Raw genomic sequence first — 22,957 nt, forward strand, 5'->3', positions numbered from 1 at the left:
TGGCTGTGTTTGAGAAAAAATTTCTTTGCTTCCTTTCTTTCACTATTTATAATGCTTTCTTCTGTCCCTCCACCTGGTATTAGCAATTTGTGTTTGTCATATGATTCCCAATTCTTTAAACATTTATTTCATGTTATCATGGTGGCAGATCAGTGCAATCACATGTGTGTGTGTGTGTGTGTGTGTGTGTGTGTGTGTGTGTGTGTGTGTGTGTGTAGGCATGTGTCGGGGCCATGGGCAGCGGCACTCACCACCAAGAAGTGTTTGAAGGCTGGCTTGGCCTGGGACGCTGCCTTGGTGGCCTCCTGCGCAGTCTTCCAGTTGTTGGTGAAGGCCGTGTAGCTGTCCAGCACGTTGGGGTCATTCACCTGGGAAAGACATCATTCATTACCTTTTCAACATCAAAGGGAGGAAGAAACCGAATAATGGAGGACATAGTATAGTAAAAACCTACTCAACAACAAAGGGAGGAAGAAAGGATGAATAATGGATAAGGATGCTGCATAGATATTGCACCAAGGAGTGGAAAAAAAACTCCTGAAAAATGAAGAGACGGAGAGAACGAAAGAGATAGTCAAGAATATCAGATGAAGATTCAAACTGGGAAGAGGAGGTATACACACACACACACACACACACATTAGAACATACGACTACAAAGGGACTGTAAAAACCCGGTGAATAAACCTATGCAAGGCAGCTCCTATGAACCCAAACCCCACCTGGCCTCACCATCCATAAATCTATCTAATCTTCACAAGCTTTCTCTTCCTCCTTTCTTTACTCCCTCATTCCCCTTTTCTCCTTCTACACCATCTCATTTACCCCTTTTCCTTTCCTCTCCATCTTTATTCACTCCTACTCATTCCCCTTTTCTCCTTCTACACCGTCTCATCTCTTCCTTTTCCTTTCCTCTCCATCTTTATTCACTCCTACTCATTCCCCTTTCTCCTTCTACACCGTCTCATTTCTTCCTTTTCCTTTCCACTCCATTTTTCTTCACTCTCCCTCATTTCCCTTTCTCCTTCTACACCGTCTCATCTCTTCCTTTTCCTTTCCTCTCCATCTTTCTTCACTCCCTCATTCCCCTTTTCTCCTTGTACACCGTCTCATTTCTCCCTTTTCCTTTCCACCTTTCTTTACTCTCTCTCATTCCCCTTTTCTCCTTGAACACCGTCTCATTTACCCCTTTTCCTTTCCTCTCCATCTTTATTCACTCCTACGCATTCCCCTTTCTCCTTCTACACCGTCTCATTTCTTCCTTTTCCTTTCCTCTCCATCTTTCCTCACTCTCCCTCATTCCCCTTTCTCCTTCTACACCATCTCATTTCTTCCTTTTCCTTTCCTCTCCATCTTTCCTCACTCTCCCTCATTCCCCTTTCTCCTTCTACACCGTCTCATTTCTTCCTTTTCCTTTCCTCTCCATCTTTCTTCACTCTCCCTCATTCCCCTTTCTCCTTCTACACCGTCTCATTTCTTCCTTTTCCTTTCCACTCCATTTTTCTTCACTCTCCCTCATTTCCCTTTCTCCTTCTACACCGTCTCATCTCTTCCTTTTCCTTTCCTCTCCATCTTTCTTCACTCCCTCATTCCCCTTTTCTCCTTGTACACCGTCTCATTTCTCCCTTTTCCTTTCCACCTTTCTTTACTCTCTCTCATTCCCCTTTTCTCCTTGAACACCGTCTCATTTACCCCTTTTCCTTTCCTCTCCATCTTTATTCACTCCTACGCATTCCCCTTTCTCCTTCTACACCGTCTCATTTCTTCCTTTTCCTTTCCTCTCCATCTTTCCTCACTCTCCCTCATTCCCCTTTCTCCTTCTACACCGTCTCATTTCTTCCTTTTCCTTTCCTCTCCATCTTTCCTCACTCTCCCTCATTCCCCTTTCTCCTTCTACACCGTCTCATTTCTTCCTTTTCCTTTCCTCTCCATCTTTCCTCACTCTCCCTCATTCCCCTTTATCCTTCTACACCGTCTCATTTCTTCCTTTTCCTTTCCTCTCCATCTTTCCTCACTCTCCCTCATTCCCCTTTCTCCTTCTACACCGTCTCATTTCTTCCTTTTCCTTTCCTCTCCATCTTTCTTCACTCCCTCATTCCCCTTTTCTCCTTCTACACCGTCTAATTTACCCCTTTTCCTTTCCTCTCCATCTTTCCTCACTCTCCCTCATTCCCCTTTCTCCTTCTACACCGTCTCATTTCTTCCTTTTCCTTTCCTCTCCATCTTTCTTAACTCTCTCTCATTCCCTTTCCTCATCTACCCCTTTTCCTTTCCTCTCCATCTAACTTCACTCTCCCTCATTCCCTTTTTTCGTCTACACCGTCTCATTTCTTCCTTTTCCTCTCCTCTCCATCTTTCTTTACTCTCCCTCATTCCCCTTTCTCCTTCTACACCGTCTCATTTTTTCCTTTTCCTTTCCTCTCCATCTTTCTTCACTCTCCCTCATTCACCTTTCTCCTTCTACACCGTCTCATTTCTTCCTTTTCCTATCCTCTCCATCTTTCTTCACTCCTACTCATTCCCCTCTTTCCTTCACTGTCTTATTTATTTCGTTTTTATTCCTCTCCTTCATCTGACCGTGTGTAATTTTCAGCACCACGCCTTAAAATCAAATAAATTGCCCTTCCTTTCTCTATACCCAGGCGATGTACACTTCCACGGAGCGCCACAACGAGTCTAGAGAAGGAGAATGCTTGGGGAGTCCGCTGCCTGGTACTCAAACGGGGAAGAGAAACACCGTAGACATTTCCATCTAGAGGCACACCGCTCTGACCTTGACATTCATTCTCTTCTCGCTCCCGTCCTCCCCTTTCGACACTAGGACTCCAGGACCTCACAAATATACTCTCTCTCTCTCTCTCTCTCTCTCTCTCTCTCTCTCTCTCTCTCTCTCTCTCTCTCTCTCTCTCTCTCTCTCTCTCTCTCTCTCTCTCTCTCTCTCTCTCTCTCTCTCTCTCTCTCTCTCTCTCTCTCTCTCTCTCTCTCTCTCTCTCTCTCTCTCTCTCTCTCTCTCTCTCTCTCTCTCTCTCTCTCTCTCTCTCTCTCTCTCTCTCTCTCTCTCTCTCTCTCTCTCTCTCTCTCTCTCTCTCTCTCTCACCATCTGCAGCAGGAGGTCGCCCACACACAGGCTGGCATCGCGCGCTTCCTGCCGTTGTCTCAGCTCTTCCAGGAATCTCTCGTGGATGGCGTGGATCTCCGGCACCTGAGGGAGGAGAAAAAAACAACAACTTGAAGGGTCACGCGGAGTCAAATTTCACCCAGAGCCATAAGTCGGGATTGTCAGACGCCTCCACCCCTCACATCAACTACTAGTATTTCCAAAGGCCAAACAGGAGATTAGTCTGGTTCTAAGAGTGTTTTATTAGGTTCATGGTACAGAAGAAGGGTCAAACTACCACCAGGGTCATAAAACTACCCCCTGGAAATGCCCACCACACAACTACGAAAGCCTTGTCAAATATGTGTGCTTAGAAGAAGGATAAAAAACAACTTCAAGGGCCACGCGGAGTCATATTTAACCCAAAGCCATAGGGCGGGATTGTCAGACGCCTCCACCTCTCACATCAACTATTTCCAAATGTCAAAGAGGAGATCAGTCGGGTTCTAAGAGTGTTTTATTAGGTTCATGGTACAGAAGAAGGGTCAAACTACCACCAGGGTCATGAAACTACCCATGGAAATGCCTACCACACAACTCCTACGAAAGCCTTGTGTGTGCTTGGGCGCCGAAACTTTTTAAGAATATGACACACTGAATAGGAGAGTTCTAATGAGTGTTTTTTAAGGTTCATTGTACAGAAGAAGGGTCAGACTACCACCAGGGTCATGAAACTGCTCCTGGAAATGCCCACCACACAACTCCTACGAAAGCCTTGTCAAATATGTGTGCTTAGAGGGAGGAGAGAAAGCAGCTTGAAGGGCCACACGGGGGTCACCTTTCACCTCAAGCCATAGGTCGGTATAACTCAGACGCCTCCACCTCTCACATCAACTACTAGTACTTGCAAAGGCCAAACAGGAGATCAGTCGGGTTCTAAGAGTGATTTTTTAAGGTTCATGGTACAGAAGAAGGGTCAAACTACCACCAGGGTCATAAAACTACACCTGGAAATGCCCCCCACAACTCCTACGAAAGCCTTGTGTGTGCTTGGGCGCCGAACTCTCTAATCTTTCGACTACTCCCACTTCTCTGCTGTACTCTCTTTTCTCTCTATTACTATCAATAATCTCTCCCTAAAACAATACTGTATCAGAATCAATGAGTGTTTCTTTAAGTTCATGGTACAGAAGAAGGGTCAAACTACCACCAGAATCATTAAACTACCCCTGGAAATGCCCAAAACGCCTACGAAAGCCTTGTCAATGTGATGAAGCTGGTCAAACCCTCTTATTCTATGGCTCTGATTTCACCTATTGAGTTTGCCGGTGCCCCGCGACCCCCCTGTAGCAGATGAGCTCGACTCCACAAGGGCGGGAGGAAGTCGAAGTCGCTGGGTGTCGCGGTGGTGGCCTGAGCGAGGAAGACGGAGGAAGGCGGACGAGGAAGAAGACGGACGGAGGTGATGGGCGGGTATGGGCGGTGAGGGAGTCGTTTCCAGCCTGAAAATCGATCTAATGGCGACAACGAAGGCTATGCATCACCATCACCTCCTCTTCCTCTTCCTCCTCCTCCTCCTTTTCCTCCTCCTCCTTCTCCTGGTCCTTCCCCTTCTCATCCTCCTTCTTCTCCTCTGTCTGGTCACTGATACCTCCAGCGATGCCACCTCCTGAGCTCCTCCTCCTCCTCCTCCTCCTCCTCCTCCTGTCTGGACATTGATACCTTCTGTGACGCCACCTCCTGCGTATCAAAGTGAGAGTGCGCCATCGGAAAGAAACCAAGGGACAGACGTAACATCGTAATTGAGAACGTGTTAAATTGTAAACGTACAATACTGGAACGCATAAAATTGAGAGCAAAATTGGAAAAGAGTAAAATTGGAAAGGAGTGGAGGAGGAAAAGAGTAAAATTGGAAAAGAGTAAAATTGGAAAAGAGTAAAATTGGAAAAGAGTAAAATTAGAAAGGAGGAGAAGTAGAAAAACAGTAAAATTGGAAAAGAGTAAAATTAGAAAGGAGTGGAGCTGGAGAAGAGTAAAATTGGAAAAGAGTAAAATTAGAAAGAAGTAGAAGTGGAAAAAGAGTATAGCTAGAAAAGAGTAAAATTAGAGGAGTAAAGTGGAAAAAGAAAAATCCCACCCACCCCACCCACACACAAACACACACATACAATAAAAAATTCCACCCTCATTCATACAAAAAAAATCCCCGCACACAAACACACATGTAAAAAAAAAAAAAAAGAAAAAAAAATCCCCCCACACACAAACACACACATAAGTACAAAAAAATCCCCCCTCACACACAAATAAAAATCCCCCCACACACAAACACACACATAAGTACAAAAAAATCCCCCCTCACAAATAAAAATCCCCCCACACACAAACACACACATAAGTACAAAAAAATCCTCCCTCACACACAAATAAAAATCCCCCCACACACAAACACGCACACACACACACTCACACACACAAAAAAAAAACACCTTCACCCCACCCACCCCTACACACAGACAATAAAATTCCCCCACACACAAACACACAAACACACACACATACAAACAGAGAATCCCTTCACACACAAACAGATACACACAAAAAATCACCCACAAACACACACACACACACACACAAAAAAAAAAAAAATCCTCCCACCCACCCACGCACACACACACCCACACCCACACCCACCCACTCACACACCCATCCACACCCACACCCACCCACCCACACCCACACCCACACCCACACACGCGAAAGATAAACTCCCCCCCTCCCACACACAGATTAGAAGATGGAAAATCACCGCGCGTTTTATTCCCTCATCTTCCCCCCACTTTTCCCCGCGGGGCGTTCTGCGTCTCTCAGTCCGGCGCCGCGGGGCTCCGGGGCCGCCCACAGCACGACGGCCACGCGCGGGCGGCCACGTGTCTCATGGCCCGTGTCCCCGCTGTGAAAATGGCCTGATAAGAGTTTGCACGCGCCTAGCTCCTATCTCTCTCTCTCTCTCTCTCTCTCTCTCTCTCTCTCTCTCTCTCTCTCTCTCTCTCTCTCTCTCTCTCTCTCGCTCTCTCTCTCTCTCTCTCTCTCTCTCTCTCTCTCTCTCTCTCTCTCTCTCTCTCTCTCTCTCTCTCTCTCTCTCTCTCTCTCTCTCTCTCTCTCTCTCTCTCTCTCTCTCTCTCTCTCTCTCTCTCTCTCTCTCTCTCTCTCTCTCTCTCTCTCTCTCTCTCTCTCTCGTTAAGTCTAATTCTTTCTTTATTTTTTTTATTTATCCTCCTATCCCCCTCCTCCTCTTCCTCCTCCTCCTCCTCCTCTCCCTTCTACTTCTTCCTTTTCTATTTCTTCTTTTTTGTTCTTGTTCTTTCTTCTTGGTCTTCTTGTTCTTTCTTCTTGGTCTTCTTGTTCTTTCCTCTTGTTCTTCTTCTACTATGCTAATTCTTGTTGTTGTTGTTGTTGTTGTTGTTGTTGTTGTTGTTGTTGTTGTTGTTGTTGTTGTCTTCTTCTTCTTCTTCTTCTTCTTCTTCTTCTTCTTCTTCTTCTTTTTCTCTTTTTTCTTCTTCTTTTACTACTCCTACTACTACTACTGCTTCTTCTCACTCCTCCTCCTCCTTTACCAGCATCCAGCATCTGTCCGGCGGCACGCTCACAGCTGGGCCGCGGGAGGCTGGTTGGCCGGCTGGGTGGCTGCTGGCGGGGCGGCACACGTGTTCGGCATAATGGAATAACCGAGAGATCTTATGACGTCAAGCAGCGGATAGAAAAGAGAGGAGGAGGAGGAGGAGAAGGAGGAGGAGGAGGTAAAGAAGGAGGAAGAGGAGGCTGGAGATACACTTTCCTCACTCTTTCATCCCCTGGTTCTTGGGTTCTCTTCCCTCGATCTTGGTTCTTAGGGAAGGAGGAGGAGGAGGAGAAGGAAGGAGGAGGAGGAGGAGGAGGAGGACGTAAAGAAGGAAAGAAGGGGAAGCTAGATAGAGATGCACTTTCCTCACTCTTTCATCCCCTGGTTCTTGGGTTCTCTTCTCTTGATCTTGGTTCTTAGGGAAGGAGGAGGAGGAGGAGAAGGAGGAGGGGGAAGAGGAGGAGGTGAAGAAGGAAAGAAGGGGAAGCTAGATAGAGATGCACTTTCCTCACTCTTTCATCCCCTGGTTCTTGGGTTCTCTTCTCTTGATCTTGGTTCTTAAGGAAGGAGGAGGAGGAGGAGGAGGAGGAGGAGGTAAAGAAGGAAAGAAGGGGAAGCAAGATAGAGATGTACTTTCCTCACTCTTTCATCTCCTGGTTCTTGGGTTCTCTTCTCTTGATCTTGGTTCTTAAGGAAGGAGGAGGAGGAGGGGGAAGAGGAGGAGGTAAATAAAGAAAGAAGGGGAAACTAGACAGAGATGCATTTTCCTCACTCTCTCATCCTCTGGTTCTTTCCTCTCGATCTTAGTTCTTAAGGAAGGAGGTGGAGGAGGAGGAGTTGAAGGAGGAGGAGCAGGACGAGGAGGAGGAGGAGGAGGGGGGGAAGAGGAGGAGGTAAATAAAGAAAGAAGGGGAAACTAGACAGAGATGCATTTTTCTATCTCTCTCATCCCCTGGTTCTTTCCTCTCGATCTTAGTTCTTAAGGAAGGAGGTGGAGGAGGAGGAGTTGAAGGAGGAGGAGCAGGACGAGGAGGAGGAGGAGGAGGGGAAGTGGAGGAGGTGAAGAAGGAAAGAAGGGGAAACTAGACAGAGATGCACTTTCCTCCCACTTTCATCCCCCGGTTCTTTCCTCTCGATCTCAGTTCTTATAGGGATGCTGCGTGCCGCCTCTAGGGATCTCCAGCGTGGTGCCGCGGCGACGTCTTGGCGCAGGCAACAAAAAGCACCACACGGATATAAATAAACAAGCGTGTATAAATAGCCGCATACTTTGATTCCCGTAAATATGCGAGGAGATAAGCAAATGAATGAATAAACAAACAGGAAGGAGGGAAATAAATAAATAAATATATGCGTGTGTGTGTGTGTGTGTGTGTGTGTGTGTGTGTGTGTGTATAAGAAAGAGGAAATTGTGAAGTGGTGGAAAGGAAAGAGAGGGAAAGAAAAGGACGAAAGAACGGGAAGGAAAAATAAATTATGAAGTAGTAGAAAGGAGAGAAAGGGAAAAGGAAAGGGATAAAGAACGGGAAGGAAAGGAAGAGGAAATCATGAAGTGGAAGAAAGGAAAGAAAGGGAAAGGAAAGGGCGAATGAACGAGAAGGAAAGGGAGAGGAAATTATAAAGAGGTAAAAAAGAAAGAAAAGGAAAGTTAGAAAGAACGAGGAGGAAAAGAAATGGCAAAGAATAAATGGAAGAATGAGAAAAAAAACGTGTGTGTGTGTGTGTGTGTGTGTGTGTGTGTGTGTGTGTGTGTGTGTGTGCGCGTCTCTCTCTCTCTCTCTCTCTCTCTCTCTCTCTCTCTCTCTCTCTCTCTCTCTCTCTCTCTCTCTCTCTCTCTCTCTCTCTCTCTCTCTCTCTCTCTTCCTTATTTTCTTAGCGGCGTTTCTAAATTAACTTTGCATATTTTGTGGGTGTATATTTTTCTTTCACATTTTTTTCTTTGTCTCGCTAATCATCAGGAAAACGAACTTAACAAAAATGGAAGAGCCGGAGGGAAAAAGCAATTAACACACACACAAAAAAAAAAAATCATGCGTGCGTTACTTTTTATTGTGTGTGTGTGTGTTTGTGTGAATGTGGAAAATAAATAAACAAATGAGAGTTCCAAAGCCAGTGAGTATGGAGCTTGTGTGTGTGTGTGTGTGTGTGTGTGTGTGTGTGTGTGTGTGTGTGTGTGTGTGTGTAGAGGGAATCTGCGCAAAGTCTTCCACTAAGGGCGAGTAAATAAATAAGTAGGTAAGTAAATAAGTAAAGTAAGCAAAAGAAAAGTAAGTAAAAAGTAATTATGTACGTCAGTAAAAAAAAAAAGAAAAAAAAGAGGTCTTGCAAGTGTACTTGAGATGTATTCTACTATTTTTATTCTTCATTATGGATTTCAAAACTGTATAAAATAATGTATGTCAGCTTCCCTTTTTTGTCCTGCTTCGTTTTCGGGGACTTCAAATCTTCAAGGGATTGCATCTTAACTTCCTATCTCGTCTTATCTCCTCTTCTACGGGGACCTCAAATCTTCAAGGGATTGCATCTTAACTTCCTATCTCGTCTTATCTCCTCTTCTACGGGGACCTCAAATCTTCAAGGGATTGCATCTTATCTTCCTATCTCGTCTTATCTCCTCTTCTTCGGGGACTTCAAATCTTCAAGGGATTGCATCTTATCTTCCTATCTCGTCTTATCTCCTCTTCTTCGGGGACTTCAAATCTTCAAGGGATTGCATCTTATCTTCCTATCTCGTCTTATCTCCTCTTCTTCGGGGACTTCAAATCTTCAAGGGATTGCATTTTAACTTATTATCTCGTCTTATCTCCTCTTCTTCGGGGCCTTCAAATCTTCAAGGGATTGCATCTTAACTTATTATCTCGTCTTATCTCCTCTTCTTCGGGGCCTTCAAATCTTCAAGGGATTGCATCTTATCTTCCTATCTCGTCTTATCTCCTCTTCTTCGGGGACTTCAAATCTTCAAGGGATTGCATCTTAACTTCCTATCTCCTCTTATCTCCTCTTCTTCGGGGCCTTCAAATCTTCAAGGGATTGCATCTTATCTTCCTATCTCCTCTTCTTCGGGGCCTTCAAATCTTCAAGGGATTGCATCTTATCTTCCTATCTCGTCTTATCTCCTCTTCTTCGGGGACCTCAAATCTTCAAGGGATTGCATCTTATCTTCCTATCTCGTCTTATCTCCTCTTCTTCGGGGACCTCAAATCTTCAAGGGATTGCATCTTATCTTCCTATCTCGTCTTATCTCCTCTTCTTCGGGGCCTTCAAATCTTCAAGGGATTGCATCTTATCTTCCTATCTCGTCTTATCTCCTCTTCTTCGGGGCCTTCAAATCTTCAAGGGATTGCATCTTATCTTCCTATCTCGTCTTATCTCCTCTTCTTCGGGGACTTCAAATCTTCAAGGGATTGCATTTTAACTTCCCATCTCGTCTTATCTCCTCTTCTTCGGGAACTTCAAATCTTCAAGGGATTGCATTTTAACTTCCTATCTCCTCTTATCTCCTCTTCTTCGGGAACTTCAAATCTTCAAGGGATTGCATTTTAACTTCCTATCTCCTCTTATCTCCTCTTCTTCAGGGACTTCAAACTTTCAGACAGGGCATGTTAGCTTCTATTTTTGTCTTGTAGTCTACTTATGGCGTCAGCTACTGGCATTTCCTTCTTATAAGTGTGTTCCTGACTGTGAGGAAATGCAAGCTTCTCTCTCTCTCTCTCTCTCTCTCTCTCTCTCTCTCTCTCTCTCTCTCTCTCTCTCTCTCTCTCTCTCTCTCACTTTCGAGGTCGTGAAGTACTGGTCTTGTCTTCCTCAGTCTTCACAGTTCACTGCGAGACTTCATATTCATTACTTGCGAGGGTCTAAGGAACGATAAACGAACAAATAAAGTCGTAGATGAATAAATAATAAACAAACTGAAGTAACCAATACACTAAATATCGAAACGAAATTATAAAGTGTTCCTAGAGAGGCCAAAAGGGTAAGATTTGACTCCTCGACAACACACCGTCCGGAATCCCTCATATAAACAAAATACTTAAAAAGAGGACTGGCCTTGCCTTCTCAAGAGTCCATGATTTCGCGGTTTTCGCTTTTTTAGTATTTGTTAGGCTCGTATTCTCAGGCACTCTCGGCTCTCACAACAACTTCCAAGAGCCACAAAGGGGATTCGTCGGGTTTTCATATAGGTTCTTTTTTTTCACGTTCATGGTGCAGAAGCCTCGTCAAACTGTCACCAGGCTCATGAGACTACTACTACCCATGGAAATACTAACACGAAAGCCTTGATAAATGTTGTTGAAAATTTGAAGTTCCCGAAGACGAAATGGCACAACAAAGGAAGCTAGCATGGATTATTTTATAGCTTTGAAGTCCACGAAGAAGAAATTAGTAGAAATAGAATACATCCCAAGTAAGACTTTTTTTTTTTTTTTTTTTTGGCTTTTCACGTTCATACCGCAAAACTATCACTTGTCTCACAGAACTACTACCCATGGAAATACCCACTGACAACCTCTACGAAAGCCAACGTGGGTGAGTAAGATCCGAAATATCTGATGATACGAGTCTTAGAGGGAAACTCGTAAAAATCTACCCACAACTTCCACGAACACTTTGATACGGGTTTTAGAGGGAGGCTCACAAAAACTACCCATGAAAACACAAAGCCACTACCTCTACAAAAGGCTTTTCATATGTGGGTGTGTGAAAGCCTCTCTCCCACACCCCAGAAATGTTAGAGGATACGGATTTTCAAGGGACACTCATAAAACTACCCATGGAAACACCCACCCACTACCTCCAAGAAAGGCTTATCATATGTGGGTGTGTGAAAGCCTCTCTCCCACACCCCAGAACTCTTCGAGGATACGGATGTTCGAGGGATACTCATGAAACTACCCAACCACAACAACCTCGACAAAAAATTACCAAATGTGGGTGTATGAAAGCTCCCAATACCCCATCCTTCGAAATGTTTGAGGATACGGGTCTTAGAGGGATGAAGGTTTGGTCTCTACAGAAATAATCGGCAAAAAAAGGCTCCGTTGCCGCGTCTTCCCACTAAGCCTCCTGCAGGATGGGACGGGCCCTTCCGGGAGAGGAGAGAAGGCCCATGCAACGCGATTTCCAGACTTTGCCATATTGAGCGTTTCGAGTGACGTCACGAGAGAGAGAGAGAGAGAGAGAGAGAGAGAGAGAGAGAGAGAGAGAGAGACTTCCCAACGTCTTCAGTAACCTTTCCTCTTTCCTTCTTCTTCCTCTTCAGTTCCCCCTACCACCACTCCTTCCTCCTCCTCCTCCTTCCTCCACTATTATCTCCACCTCCTCTCTCTCTCTCTCTCCTCCTCCTCCTCTCTCTCTCTCTCTCTCTCTCTCTCTCTCTCTCTCTCTCTCTCTCTCTCTCTCTCTCTCTCTCTCTCTCTCTCTCTCTCTCTTATCTGTCTCCATTCCTCCCCAAATATTTATCATCGTTATCTCTGTCTTTTTGCATCCCTTTCTTTCTTCCTTGTCCTCCTTTTGCCTCTAATCTTCTTTATATTGCCCTTTTCTTCTCTTCTCCTTTTCTCCTTTTTCTAATCTCTTTTACTTTGCTCTCTACTCTTTATTCTTTTTCTTTACTCTTCCTCTTCCTCCTCCTTTACTCTTTACCTTTATTCTTTTTCTAATTTCTTTTACCAACGTCTTTCATTAACTAAACGGGTTATGGATACACCGCCAGAAACACACACACACACACACACACACACACACACACACACACACACACACACACACACACACACACACACACATGACCGACCCCCAACTCAGCATTAATCCAGCCGAAAGGAGGAACAAAAGAAGGTATTACTCTCCCCTTCGTCCACAGGCAAACAGGGAGGTAAAAACACGTATGGAGACCAGGGGGAGGCGAGGAGAGCCCAGCGGGAGTCGAACGGGTGGCAGGCAAGCTGGCAAACAGGTGAGCACGAGGACAGGTAAACAGGTATGGGAGAAAGTAATCAAGAAAACAGGGAAAAAACAGGTAAGAAAAAAGATGAACAAAAAAACAGAATTACAGGAAAAAAAAAGGAAGGAAGAAAAGTTAGAAAACCGAAATGAAAGCAGAGAGACTGACAGGTAGGCAGACAGGTAAACAAGCAGGAAAGCAGAAAGAAGAGCAAGTAGAAAGGCAGAGAAGGGAGACAGGTGAGGGAGGAGGTAGAGTAGTCAAGCAGAAAGAAAAGAAGGAAGTGAGGCATTAAGCAGGTAAGCAGACGGGCAAACAGGTGAGGAAGCAGGCACAGGACAACAAGGAGGAGAAGGATGAAAAATATAATAGGATGAAGAAAACGAGGAAAAGGAGGAGGGGGAAGAAGAAGAGGAGGACGATACAACGAGGACGAAGAGAAGGAGGAGGAGGAGGATGAAAAAGAATAGGATGAAGAAAACAAAGAGGAGGAGGAGGAGGACGAAGAAGAGGAGGACGATACAACGAGGACGAAGAGAAGGAGGAGGAGGAGGAGGAGGACGAAGAAGAGGAGGAGGATAAAAGAGAGAAGAATAAGGATGATGAGTAGAAAAAACACGAGAACAAGGACGAAGAGAAGGAGGAGGAGGATTAGGATGAAGGAGAGGAGGATGATAAAAGAGAGAAGATTGAGGATGATGAGTAGAAACGAAGAGGAGGAGGAGGAGGAGGAGGAGGAGGAGGAAGAAGAGGAGGAGGATAAAAAAGAGAAGAATTAGGATGAAGAGTAGAACAAGGAAAACAACAAGGACAAAGAGGAGGAGGAGGAGGAAAGGGAGGCGGCAGCGGGCGGCAAAACACGAAACAAACTCCAACACACAAAAACTCTCCGGACTCCACACACCACCTTTCACTACTACTACCACCCCCTTGCAGCACCCTCATTTACAACACTCCTCTGCGTCCGGTGAGTGAGTCCCTTTCAAACCACTTTTTCCCACTTAGCATCGAATGAGCGAGTCCTTTAGTCTACGTGCAACAGCTACGCCTCGCCTGCAAGCTGTGTGTGTGCGTCACGTCCCCAAAGGCCTGGCCGGGGACGTCTGCAGCAGGAAGGAAGGAGAGGAAGGATAAAGAAAGGAAGAAACTAGAAGAAAGAAAGAGGAAGGAAGGGACTTGAGACTGAAGGAAGGGAGGAACTAGAGGAAGGAGAGAAGAAAGTAGAGGGTAAAGGAAGGAATGAATGAACTGAAGGAAGGAAAGAGGAAGAAAGGAACTAGAGAAAGGAAGGAGGGATGAAGGAACTAGAAGGAATGAAGAAGGAAGAAACTAGGAGGGAAAAATGAAGGAAGGAACGAGAGGAAGGGAAAATGAAGGAAGAAACGAGAGGTAGGGAAGGAAGAAAGGAACAAGAAAAGGGAAGGAGGGATGAAGGAGCTAGAAGGAATGAAGAAGGAAGAAACTAGGAGGGAAAAATGAAGGAAGGAATTAGAGGAAGGGAAAATGAAGGAAGAAACGAGAGGTAGGGAAGGAAGAAAGGAACAAGAAAAGGGAAGGAGGGATGAAGGAGCTAGAAGGAATGAAGAAGGAAGAAACTAGGAGGGAAAAATGAAGGAAGGAACGAGAGGAAGGGAAAATGAAGGAAGAAACGAGAGGTAGGGAAGGAGGAAAGGAACAAGAAAAGGGAAGGAGGGATGAAGGAGCTAGAATGAATGAAGAAGGAAGAAACTAGAGGAAGGAAAAATGAAGGAAGGAACGAGAGGAAGGGAAGATGAAGGAAGAAACGAAAGCCCGTATGGAGGAAGGGAGTAGAGGCTGAAGGACTGCTTTTTCTCTCTCTGATAGGACTCTGTGACCCTTCCCTTCGTCCCTCCCGTCGTGGCGTGCGTGGTTGAGATAAGTGAACGATATGGAGTTTAAGGGAAGGGGATGCAAAAGGATATATCGTACTGCCTGCCATGGAAGGTTTGGTTTTGTGTGATTTTATTGGTGTGTTTTTTTTAGTTTTTTTTTGTGTATGTGTTTTTGTTTGATGCTTAGTGAGTCTTTTTAATATAGGGAACGAGTAGATTATGCTGAGGAAAATGTTATGATTCTGTTTGTGTTGGACTCGGACTCTCTCTCTCTCTCTCTCTCTCTCTCTCTCTCTCTCTCTCCCTGAATCAACACAAGAGGATCAGACAGCTCGCGCGGCCCATCCTGAAGCTCTGAAGGGCCTCTCGGGGACACTTCACGCTGCTGCTCCTCCCCTCAGGCATCAACATCACAAAACATCCCCGCCGTATTACCTGAGGAGCTGCACAGGTAATTGTCAGGCACGGGAAGCGATCACGTCAGTCAGCGGGACAAGCGACTCTTCGGCTCAAGGTGGCGTTTAGTAGACAGTGACATATCAAGACACCTCTCCACCCGAAATTGACCTCTCTTTTGGCTACTCTTTATTTTTTACTTTTGTGGGAGCGGCGAGTAGCGGGCTTTTATTGTGTGTGTGTGTGTGTGTACCCTTTTTGTTGCCCTTTTGCCGAATCCTTTGATGTGAAAATAAAAATAAAACCACTCGATTAGGTTAAGAGGCGGAAGTAATGTATCTAAAACGTTGATTGGCAATAGGAACGAGAACTGAAATCGGACACTGTATTCTGGTCTGGGTTAAACGTAAAAAATGCTGTAACATACCCACACAGATTTCTACAGTACGTTATGAGTTCAGTTTGAGGGTAGGAAGAAATATTGGGTCGTATTATAAGAAATTTCGCCGCCCAAGAACACATATTTGACAAGGCTTTCGTAGGAGTTTTGTGCATTTCCAGGAGTAGTTTTATGACCCTGGTGGCAGTGTGAGTCTTCTTCTGTACCATGAACCTAAGGAAACACACATTTAACAACACTTTCGTAGGAGTTGTGGGCATTTCCAGGGGTAGTTTTATGACCCTGGTGGCAGTGTGAGTCTTCTTCTGTACCATGAACCTGAAAAAGCACTCATTGGAACCCGACTGATCCCCTCTTTGACCTTTAGAAATAGCTGATGTAAGAAGCGAGAGTCTTATAATACCAACCATCTATAACCTCGACCATACGAAACCCGATTGTCGAGACCGTTTTGGCATTGGGTCCCGTGAGTCCTTTCCTCCCCTCTCATATATTAGGAGTAGGTAACGTATGAGAGGATGAGATAGGTGTTGGGAGGGTGTGGCAGAGCGGAGGGGGGAGGGGAAAGGACCCGCAGGAAGCAACGCCAAAACTGGTCTCGTGTCTGTGATTTTTTTTTTTTTGTGTGTACCTGTTTTTGTTTGATGTTTTTGTGAGTCTTTTTAATATAGGGAACGAGTAGATTATGCCGAGTGTTGGACTCTCTCTCTCTCTCTCTCTCTCTCTCTCTCTCTCTCTCTCTCTCTCTCTCTCTCTCTCTCTCTCTCTCTCTCTTTATCTATCTATCTCTTCCTCATTCTCTCTATGGGAAAACTGGAACAGAATCGAAAAACACGAGCAGCATAAAGGCAACGAATTCATAAACTCAGGAGCTGCCTTTACATGTGTTCTAGTTTTCCTTCGTTTCCCTCACTCAACACACTTTAAGGAAGAAAAGAAAAGAAAGTTAGGTTTTTTTTTTTTTTTTGGTTCACTTGCAGTTCCCGGTAGTGTGAAATCTTCTTTATTCTGGCTCCAATTTATACGGTAATACTATTCATTTTATACGAGTTTGTTACTACGCTTTTTTGTAGTATTCTTTGCAGGTCCCCTTAGTGAGAATCCCCATCACACGCTTCCTTCAAGTCATACGATTCGAATTCATACGATTCACTTTATACACGCTTATGTTTCTTCAAGGTATACGAGTCTGATTCAATTTCTATCCTTCTCTTATTTCTTGCCAGTTTCTGTTCGTGAAAATCCGCTTCGCCGGCTTCTTTTTACACGCTGTTTTTTCCTAACCGATCTCTGCCTCGCCTCCTCTCGTGAAGCAAAACAAAAAAGGAGTCATGTGGCGTAGCGTGAGGTGAGAGGTGCGGGGGCGAGGTGGGCGGGGAAGGCAGGAAAGGATAGCTATGTGGGAAAGGGGTTGAGGGGGCGAGAGGCAAGTGAGAGGGACGGGGGCGGAGGGAAGGGCAGAAGGGGGAGGGGGCGGGAAAAGTGGTGTTGATGAATGTATGTAATGAGTGGGCCGCGCGTCAAGGTGTGTGGAACGACCAGCGACACCCGACCTTGATGCTGACGGCTGGTGTTGGTGGGGCGGCTGGTGGTGATGAGTGTTGCAAGGTTGTCTGTCTGTCTGCCTGTCCGGTTGGCTCGTGGGGGGGCTTGTGCTTTACTGAACTAGCCGGGATGAAAAGGAAGAAGGGGAATGAAGGGAGAGAAGGAAAAAGAGTGGGGGAGGAATAGATGAGAAGACTGGAGGAGGAAAAAGGAAAAGGAAGAAGGGAAATGAAGGGAGAGAAGGAGGAAGAGTGGGAGATAAATTAAAGAGAAAAGAAGATTGGAGGAGGGAAAAAAGGAATAAAGAGAGAGAGAGAGAGAGAGAGAGAGAGAGAGAGAGAGAGAGAGAGAGAGAGAGAGAGAGAGAGAGAGAGAGAGAGAGAGAGAGAGAGAGAGAGAGAGAGAGAGAGAGAGAGAGAGAAATGATATACTGGTAGGGATAGAAGGACAGACAGAGACTAATGAAAGACTTTAAGATATGTTAATTAAGGTGGAAAGACATTTTATTTACTAAGTTATCTACAATTTATCTTTATCTTTATCTACCCACACAGTCTACAGGGTTTGTGTCATGCTCGTGTTGGTCTGGCTCCGCCTCGTGTGTGTGTGTGTGTGTGTGTGTGTGTGTGTGTGTGTGTGTGAATGAATCAGCAACACACACACACGAAGAAGGAGAGGAAGAGGAGGAGGAGGAGGAGGAGGAGGAGGAGGAAGCCCGTTACTAATTGTCCGGGTCTCGCATTTACGTCAGTCAGTCCATTCAACATCCTGGTTACGTCTGACAAACAAACACTCACTCAGATGCCGCCTACGAGTTTGGAGAACCGTGAGTGCGTGTGCGTGTGCGTGTGTGTGTCTGTGTGTGTGTGTGTGTGTGTGTGTGTGTGTGTGTGTGTGTGTGTGTGTGTGTGTGTGTAGCTAACGTCAGTGGACATGCTCAACCATTACCGTACCTCAGAGGCGCCTTACTGAGCTCGCCATTTCGTCACAACAACCACCACTACCACTATCACCACAACCACCACCACCACCTTGACTTGTTGACGGCGCGACATTGAAGCTGAAGAGAGAAAGAAGAGAAAGAAGAGAAAGAGGGAAGCCGACACACACAACTGAACAACAGACATTAGAGAGGCCCTTGCAAAGCCTGTCTCGCATCCAGAGCTTGAACCTGAACCTGATAGCGGAGGCGACGACGAGACGGGTCAACGGAGGAGGCGTGGAGATGGCTAGCCCGTGTCCTGGCTCTTGGGCTGACGCAGGAGCCTCCGCTCGTGTTTGTAAACAACTCGTGACGTCACACTGATATCAAACGCTGCCTCCCTCCCTCCCTGTCTCACCCCCCTCACTCACATCCTCCCTACCCACCTCACTTCCCTGCCTTTTTTTTTTTTTTACAACAAAGGAGACGGCTCAAGGGCACAAAAAGGAAACAATAATAAAAAAAGCCCGCTACTCGCTGCTCCTGCAAAAAAGAATCAAAAGAGGTGGCCGAAAGAGAGGTCAGTTTCGGGAGGAGAGGTGTCCAGATACCCACACACCTACCTCCCTCCCTACCTCCCTTCCTCTCATCTCTTTCCCTCACTTCCCTCTATCGTCTTCTCCCTACCTCCCTTCCTCTCATCTCTTTCCCTCACCTCCCTCTATCGTCTTCTCCCTACCTCACTTTCCTGTCTCACCGCCTTGCTTCTCCTCCCTTCCTATCATCTCTTTCCCTAACCTCCCTGTCTCACATCCCTGCACCCCTCACCCCCTTCACAAGACGCCGGAGAAGTGTGTGGTGCAGAAGCCTCGCCACCACAGAGATCTTCAACAGCCATAGCGAAGAGAGAGAGAGAGAGAGAGAGAGAGAGAGAGAGAGAGAGAGAGAGAGAGAGAGAGAGAGAGAGAGAGAGAGAGAAGCCCGCGTGTGATGTGAGGCGTTCGGAGGGGAAAACATGAGGGAAAAAAAGATTCGATTCTCTCTCTCTCTCTCTCTCTCTCTCTCTCTCTCTCTGTATATGTGTGTCAGTAGCACCGTCAACAAGGTCTCAATATTACCTTCCCTTCCTCCCTTTCTCCCTCCTCCTCCTCCTCCTCCTCCTCCTCCCTCCGCCCCGACCCTGAACACACACACCTCGCAAAGCCTCGAAAGTAACAAAGGACGAAGTTGATTTTTTTCCCCTTTTGCGAGTAATTTCTTTAAGGTGTGTGTGTGTGTGTGTGTGTGTTGTCGGCTCGTGTTGAACTGAGCACACACACAAACAAACCTCGGAGGGAAGGAAGCTGAGGATAAGAGGGGGGGGAGGGGGAGATGAAGGGGGAGAGGGAGGGGTGGAGTGTGGGTGGTGGGGGGGAGGTGGTTGCGTGAGTGTTTGTATGTGTGTGTGTGTGTGTGTGTGTGTGTGTGTGTGTGTGTGTGTGTGTGTGTGTGTGTGTGTGAGGGGCAGTTCTTTTTGTGTGCGTGTATCTGTTTGTGTGTGAACGTGTTTCCGGTAGGTTAGGATGGCATGGGAGTGTGCGTGTGTGTGTGTGTGTGTGTGTGTGTGTGTGTGTGTGTGTACGTGTGGGTAAGCACATGTCTTCACCGACCCTGCGAACCTTTTTTTAACAGACTATAACAAATAGACTAATATACACATTACACTCTCTCTCTCTCTCTCTCTCTCTCTCCTTTCCTTCCTCACGCCCACTGCTTCCGTCTGCTTCCCCCTCCCCCTTTTTTTTCTTCCTATTTCCTCCCTGTCCCTTCTGCGTCTTTCCTTCCTCCTCCTCTCTCCCATTAGTCTTCCTCCCCCCTCCCCCTCCCTACCTATATATCATTTCTCTCCCTCTCCACTTTCTTCCTTTCTTTCTTTCATTCCTTCTTTCACTGCCTTTCTTCCTGTTCCTTTTTCCTTCTACGTTATTGTCTTTCATCATTCCTCTCTCAGTCTTCTTCCTTCTTTCCTTTATTTGTTTTTCTTCTTCCTTTTCCTTTTCCCTCCTTCAATCTTCTCTTCTCTTTTTTCCCATTCCTCTTCCGCTCTTCTTCCTTCTCCTCTGCTTTCATTGCCGTTCTTTACAGTCTTCTTTTTCCCTCTTTCATTCATCTCTTCTCTTTTATCAGTCTTCTTTGCCTTCTCCTTTTATTTCCCTTCTTCCATTCTTCCCCTTTGCCCTTAAAAATCTTCCCTTCTTTTTCCTCCCCATCTTACTTTCTTCCTTCCCTCCTTCCTCTGTCTCTCTTAATTCCCCTTCTCCCTTTTGTTCTCTTCTCTTTCCTTATGCCACTTTCTTCCTTCTCTCCTTTCATTGCCTTTCTTCATTCCCCTTCTCCCTCATCTCTTTCCTCATCCTATCCTTTCTTCCTTCTCTCCTCTCTTTCATTCCCCTTCTCCCTCATCTCTTTCCTCATCCTATCCTTTCTTCCTTCTCTCCTCTCTTTCATTCCCCTTCTCCCTCTTCCCTTTCCTCATCCTACTCTCTTCTTTCTTTCCTCTATTTCATTCCCCTTGTCCCTCTTCTCTTTCCTCATCCTATCCTTTCTTCCTTCTCTCCTCTCTTTCATTCCCCTTCTCCCTCATCTCTTTCCTCATCCCACTTTCTTCCTTCTTTCCTTTCATTGCCTTTCTTCATTCCCCTTCTTCCTCATCTCTTTCCTCATCTTATCCTTTCTTCCTTCTCTCCTCTCTTTCATTCCCCTTCTCCCTCTTCTCTTTCCTCATCCTATCCTTTCTTCCGTCTCTCCTCTCTTTCATTCCCCTTCTCCCTCATCTCTTTCCTCATCCTATCCTTTCTTCCGTCTCTCCTCTCTTTCATTCCCCTTCTCCCTCATCTCTTTCCTCATCCCACTTTCTTCCTTCTTTCCTTTCTTTGCCTTTCTTCATTCCCCTTTTCCCTTCATCTCTCTCCTCATCCTTCTTTCTTCCCTCCTTCTTGTTCTCTTCTTTTTCCTCCTACTTTCTCCTCCTTCATGGTATTCTCTCACCTTTAAATCAGTCACCCTTTTTAAACCTCAACTTCCTCTCTCTCCCTCTCTCTCCTCTCATCTCTCATCACTCTTGACCACACAGACACACACACACACATCTTTATACGCCTCAAGCTTGGGGTTAACTGCGTAGTGCGAAGACGTGGCGGTGGTGGTGGTGGTGGTGGTGACGGTAGTGATGGTGGTGGTGAGTCCGTTAAAATGATGAAGGGCACTGAGGACCGAGTCAGGGAGATTATAGGAGAAGGAAGATAGAGGGTCGGTGATACTTTATGAGGAGGAGGAGGAGGAGGAGGAGGAGGAGGAGGAGATAGAAGAAGAGAGATAGGTTAAACGGAGATACGGAAGAGATATAGTAAGAAGTTAAAGTTGGGAAAGGGTCAAAGTCAGAGAGAGAGAGAGAGAGAGAGAGAGAGAGAGAGAGAGAGAGAGAGAGAGAGAGAGAGAGAGAGATCGGAACACGGAAGCTAGAGAACAGTCAGTGATGTCCAAGGGGCGAGAGAGAAGGAGGGAGGACAGAAGGAAATAAGATAAACAAAAATACAAAAGAGCAAGAAATACAGCCCAAAGAAACAGCAATGAAGGAACGGAGGAAGGGAGGAAGAAAGGAAGGAAGGAAGGAAGGAAGGATGAATGAAGTGTATATATGAGGAGAGGGATATAAGGAGATGGAGGAAGAGGAGGAGAGAGGAAGAAAATAAGAGTGCAAACAAGGGAAAAGGATAAAAGATAAGATGAAAGAGTGCAAAGAGCGTACAGAGGGAAGAGAAAGATGAGATAAAGATATGAAAGATGTGGGACAGAAAGGAAGAGAAGGAGGAAGAAAGGAAGGAGAGAAAGGAAAGAGAGAAAACCAGTGAAAAGGATAAAAAGATAAGATGAAAGAGGGAAAAGAAAGATGAAATAAAAATATGAAAGATGTGACATAAGAAGGAGGAGGAAGGAGAGAAAGGAAAGCGAGAAAGAGAGAAAACCAGTAAAAAGGAAAAAAAGATCAGATGAAAGAGGGAAAAGAAAGATGAAATAAAAATATGAAAGATGTGACAAAGAAAGGAGGAAGGAAGGAAGGAAAGAAAGGAAAGAGAGAAAGAGCGAAAACCAGTGAAAAGGAAAAAAAAGATCAGATGAAAGATTGCAAAAACGTAGAAAGGGAGACGAAAGATGAAAGGAAGATATGAAGATGAATGAGAGAGGAAGGAAAAGGGAGAGGAGAGAAGAAAGTAGGAGAGTGCAAAAAAGTGAAAAGGATAAAAGACAAGATAAAAGAGAGCCAGAACGTAAGAAAAGAAGGACGAAATGAAGAACCGGAGGGCGTGATAGAGAAGGAGGAAAGAATAAAGGAGGGGGAGAGAAAGAGAGAGAGAGAGCAAACAAGGGAAAAGAATAGAAAACAAACAAAGACGAAAGAGTGCAGGAACAAAAAGAAGGAAAAGCAAACAGGGGAGGATAATACAGCAAAGAGAAAGAAAAGAAAACTATGTCAAAAGGGAATGAAAAAGAAGAAGAAAGGAAGACAGGAAGAAAACTTAGCCAGGTAAACGTAGAGTGGTGAAGATTAGCCTGTCTGTCTGTCTGTTTGTCTGTTTGTCTGTCTGTCTGTTACCATATCGCTCGTGACTCGGCTCTTATGTGTGTGACTCGCTCTTACATCACACACACACACACACACACACACACACACACACACAGCGGAAGGAAAAGCGACTTGCAATCACGGTAAGTCTAACCTCTCCATAAAACTCTCTCTCTCTCTCTCTCTCTCTCTCTCTCTCTCTCTCTCTCTCTCTCTCTCTCTCTCTCTCTCGGGGATGGAAAGATGGATGAAGGATGAATGAGAGGCTGTGGAAGGGAGAGAAAAGAAAGAATGGAGAGAGAGAGAGAGAGAGAGAGAGAGAGAGAGAGAGAGAGAGAGAGAGAGAGAGAGAGAGAGAGAGAGAGAGAGAGAGAGAGAGAGAGAGAGAGAGAGAGAGAGAGCCTGTGTGAAGTTAATCTTAGAAATGGATGGGCCTTGCAAGTGGCGTCCCTGGGTTACGAGCTCGCGTGCCGCCCTTATTATTATTACTACCATTATTATTACTCCTACTACTACTACTACTACTACTACTACTACTACTACTACTACTACTACGACTACTACCTACACAGAAC

At 45.6% G+C, this 22,957-nt stretch overlaps 1 protein-coding gene across 3 annotated transcripts in view; it reads right to left on the bottom strand.

Moving 5' to 3' along the window:
• The window catches only part of LOC127004096 (uncharacterized), a 147,383-nt gene that overhangs the window by 14,406 nt on the left and 110,020 nt on the right, over positions 1-22,957 (bottom strand). For all 3 annotated transcript variants that reach the window (XM_050871446.1, XM_050871443.1, XM_050871444.1), the window contains exons 5-6: positions 3,098-3,202; positions 252-368 (exon numbers count right to left, since the gene is read on the bottom strand). In XM_050871446.1, the coding sequence (XP_050727403.1) occupies positions 252-368; positions 3,098-3,202 (222 nt within the window). The remainder of the gene's footprint in view (positions 1-251; positions 369-3,097; positions 3,203-22,957) is intronic.

The sequence above is a fragment of the Eriocheir sinensis genome, chromosome 27, assembly GCF_024679095.1.
Source record: "Eriocheir sinensis breed Jianghai 21 chromosome 27, ASM2467909v1, whole genome shotgun sequence".
Classification (NCBI taxonomy): domain Eukaryota; kingdom Metazoa; phylum Arthropoda; class Malacostraca; order Decapoda; family Varunidae; genus Eriocheir; species Eriocheir sinensis.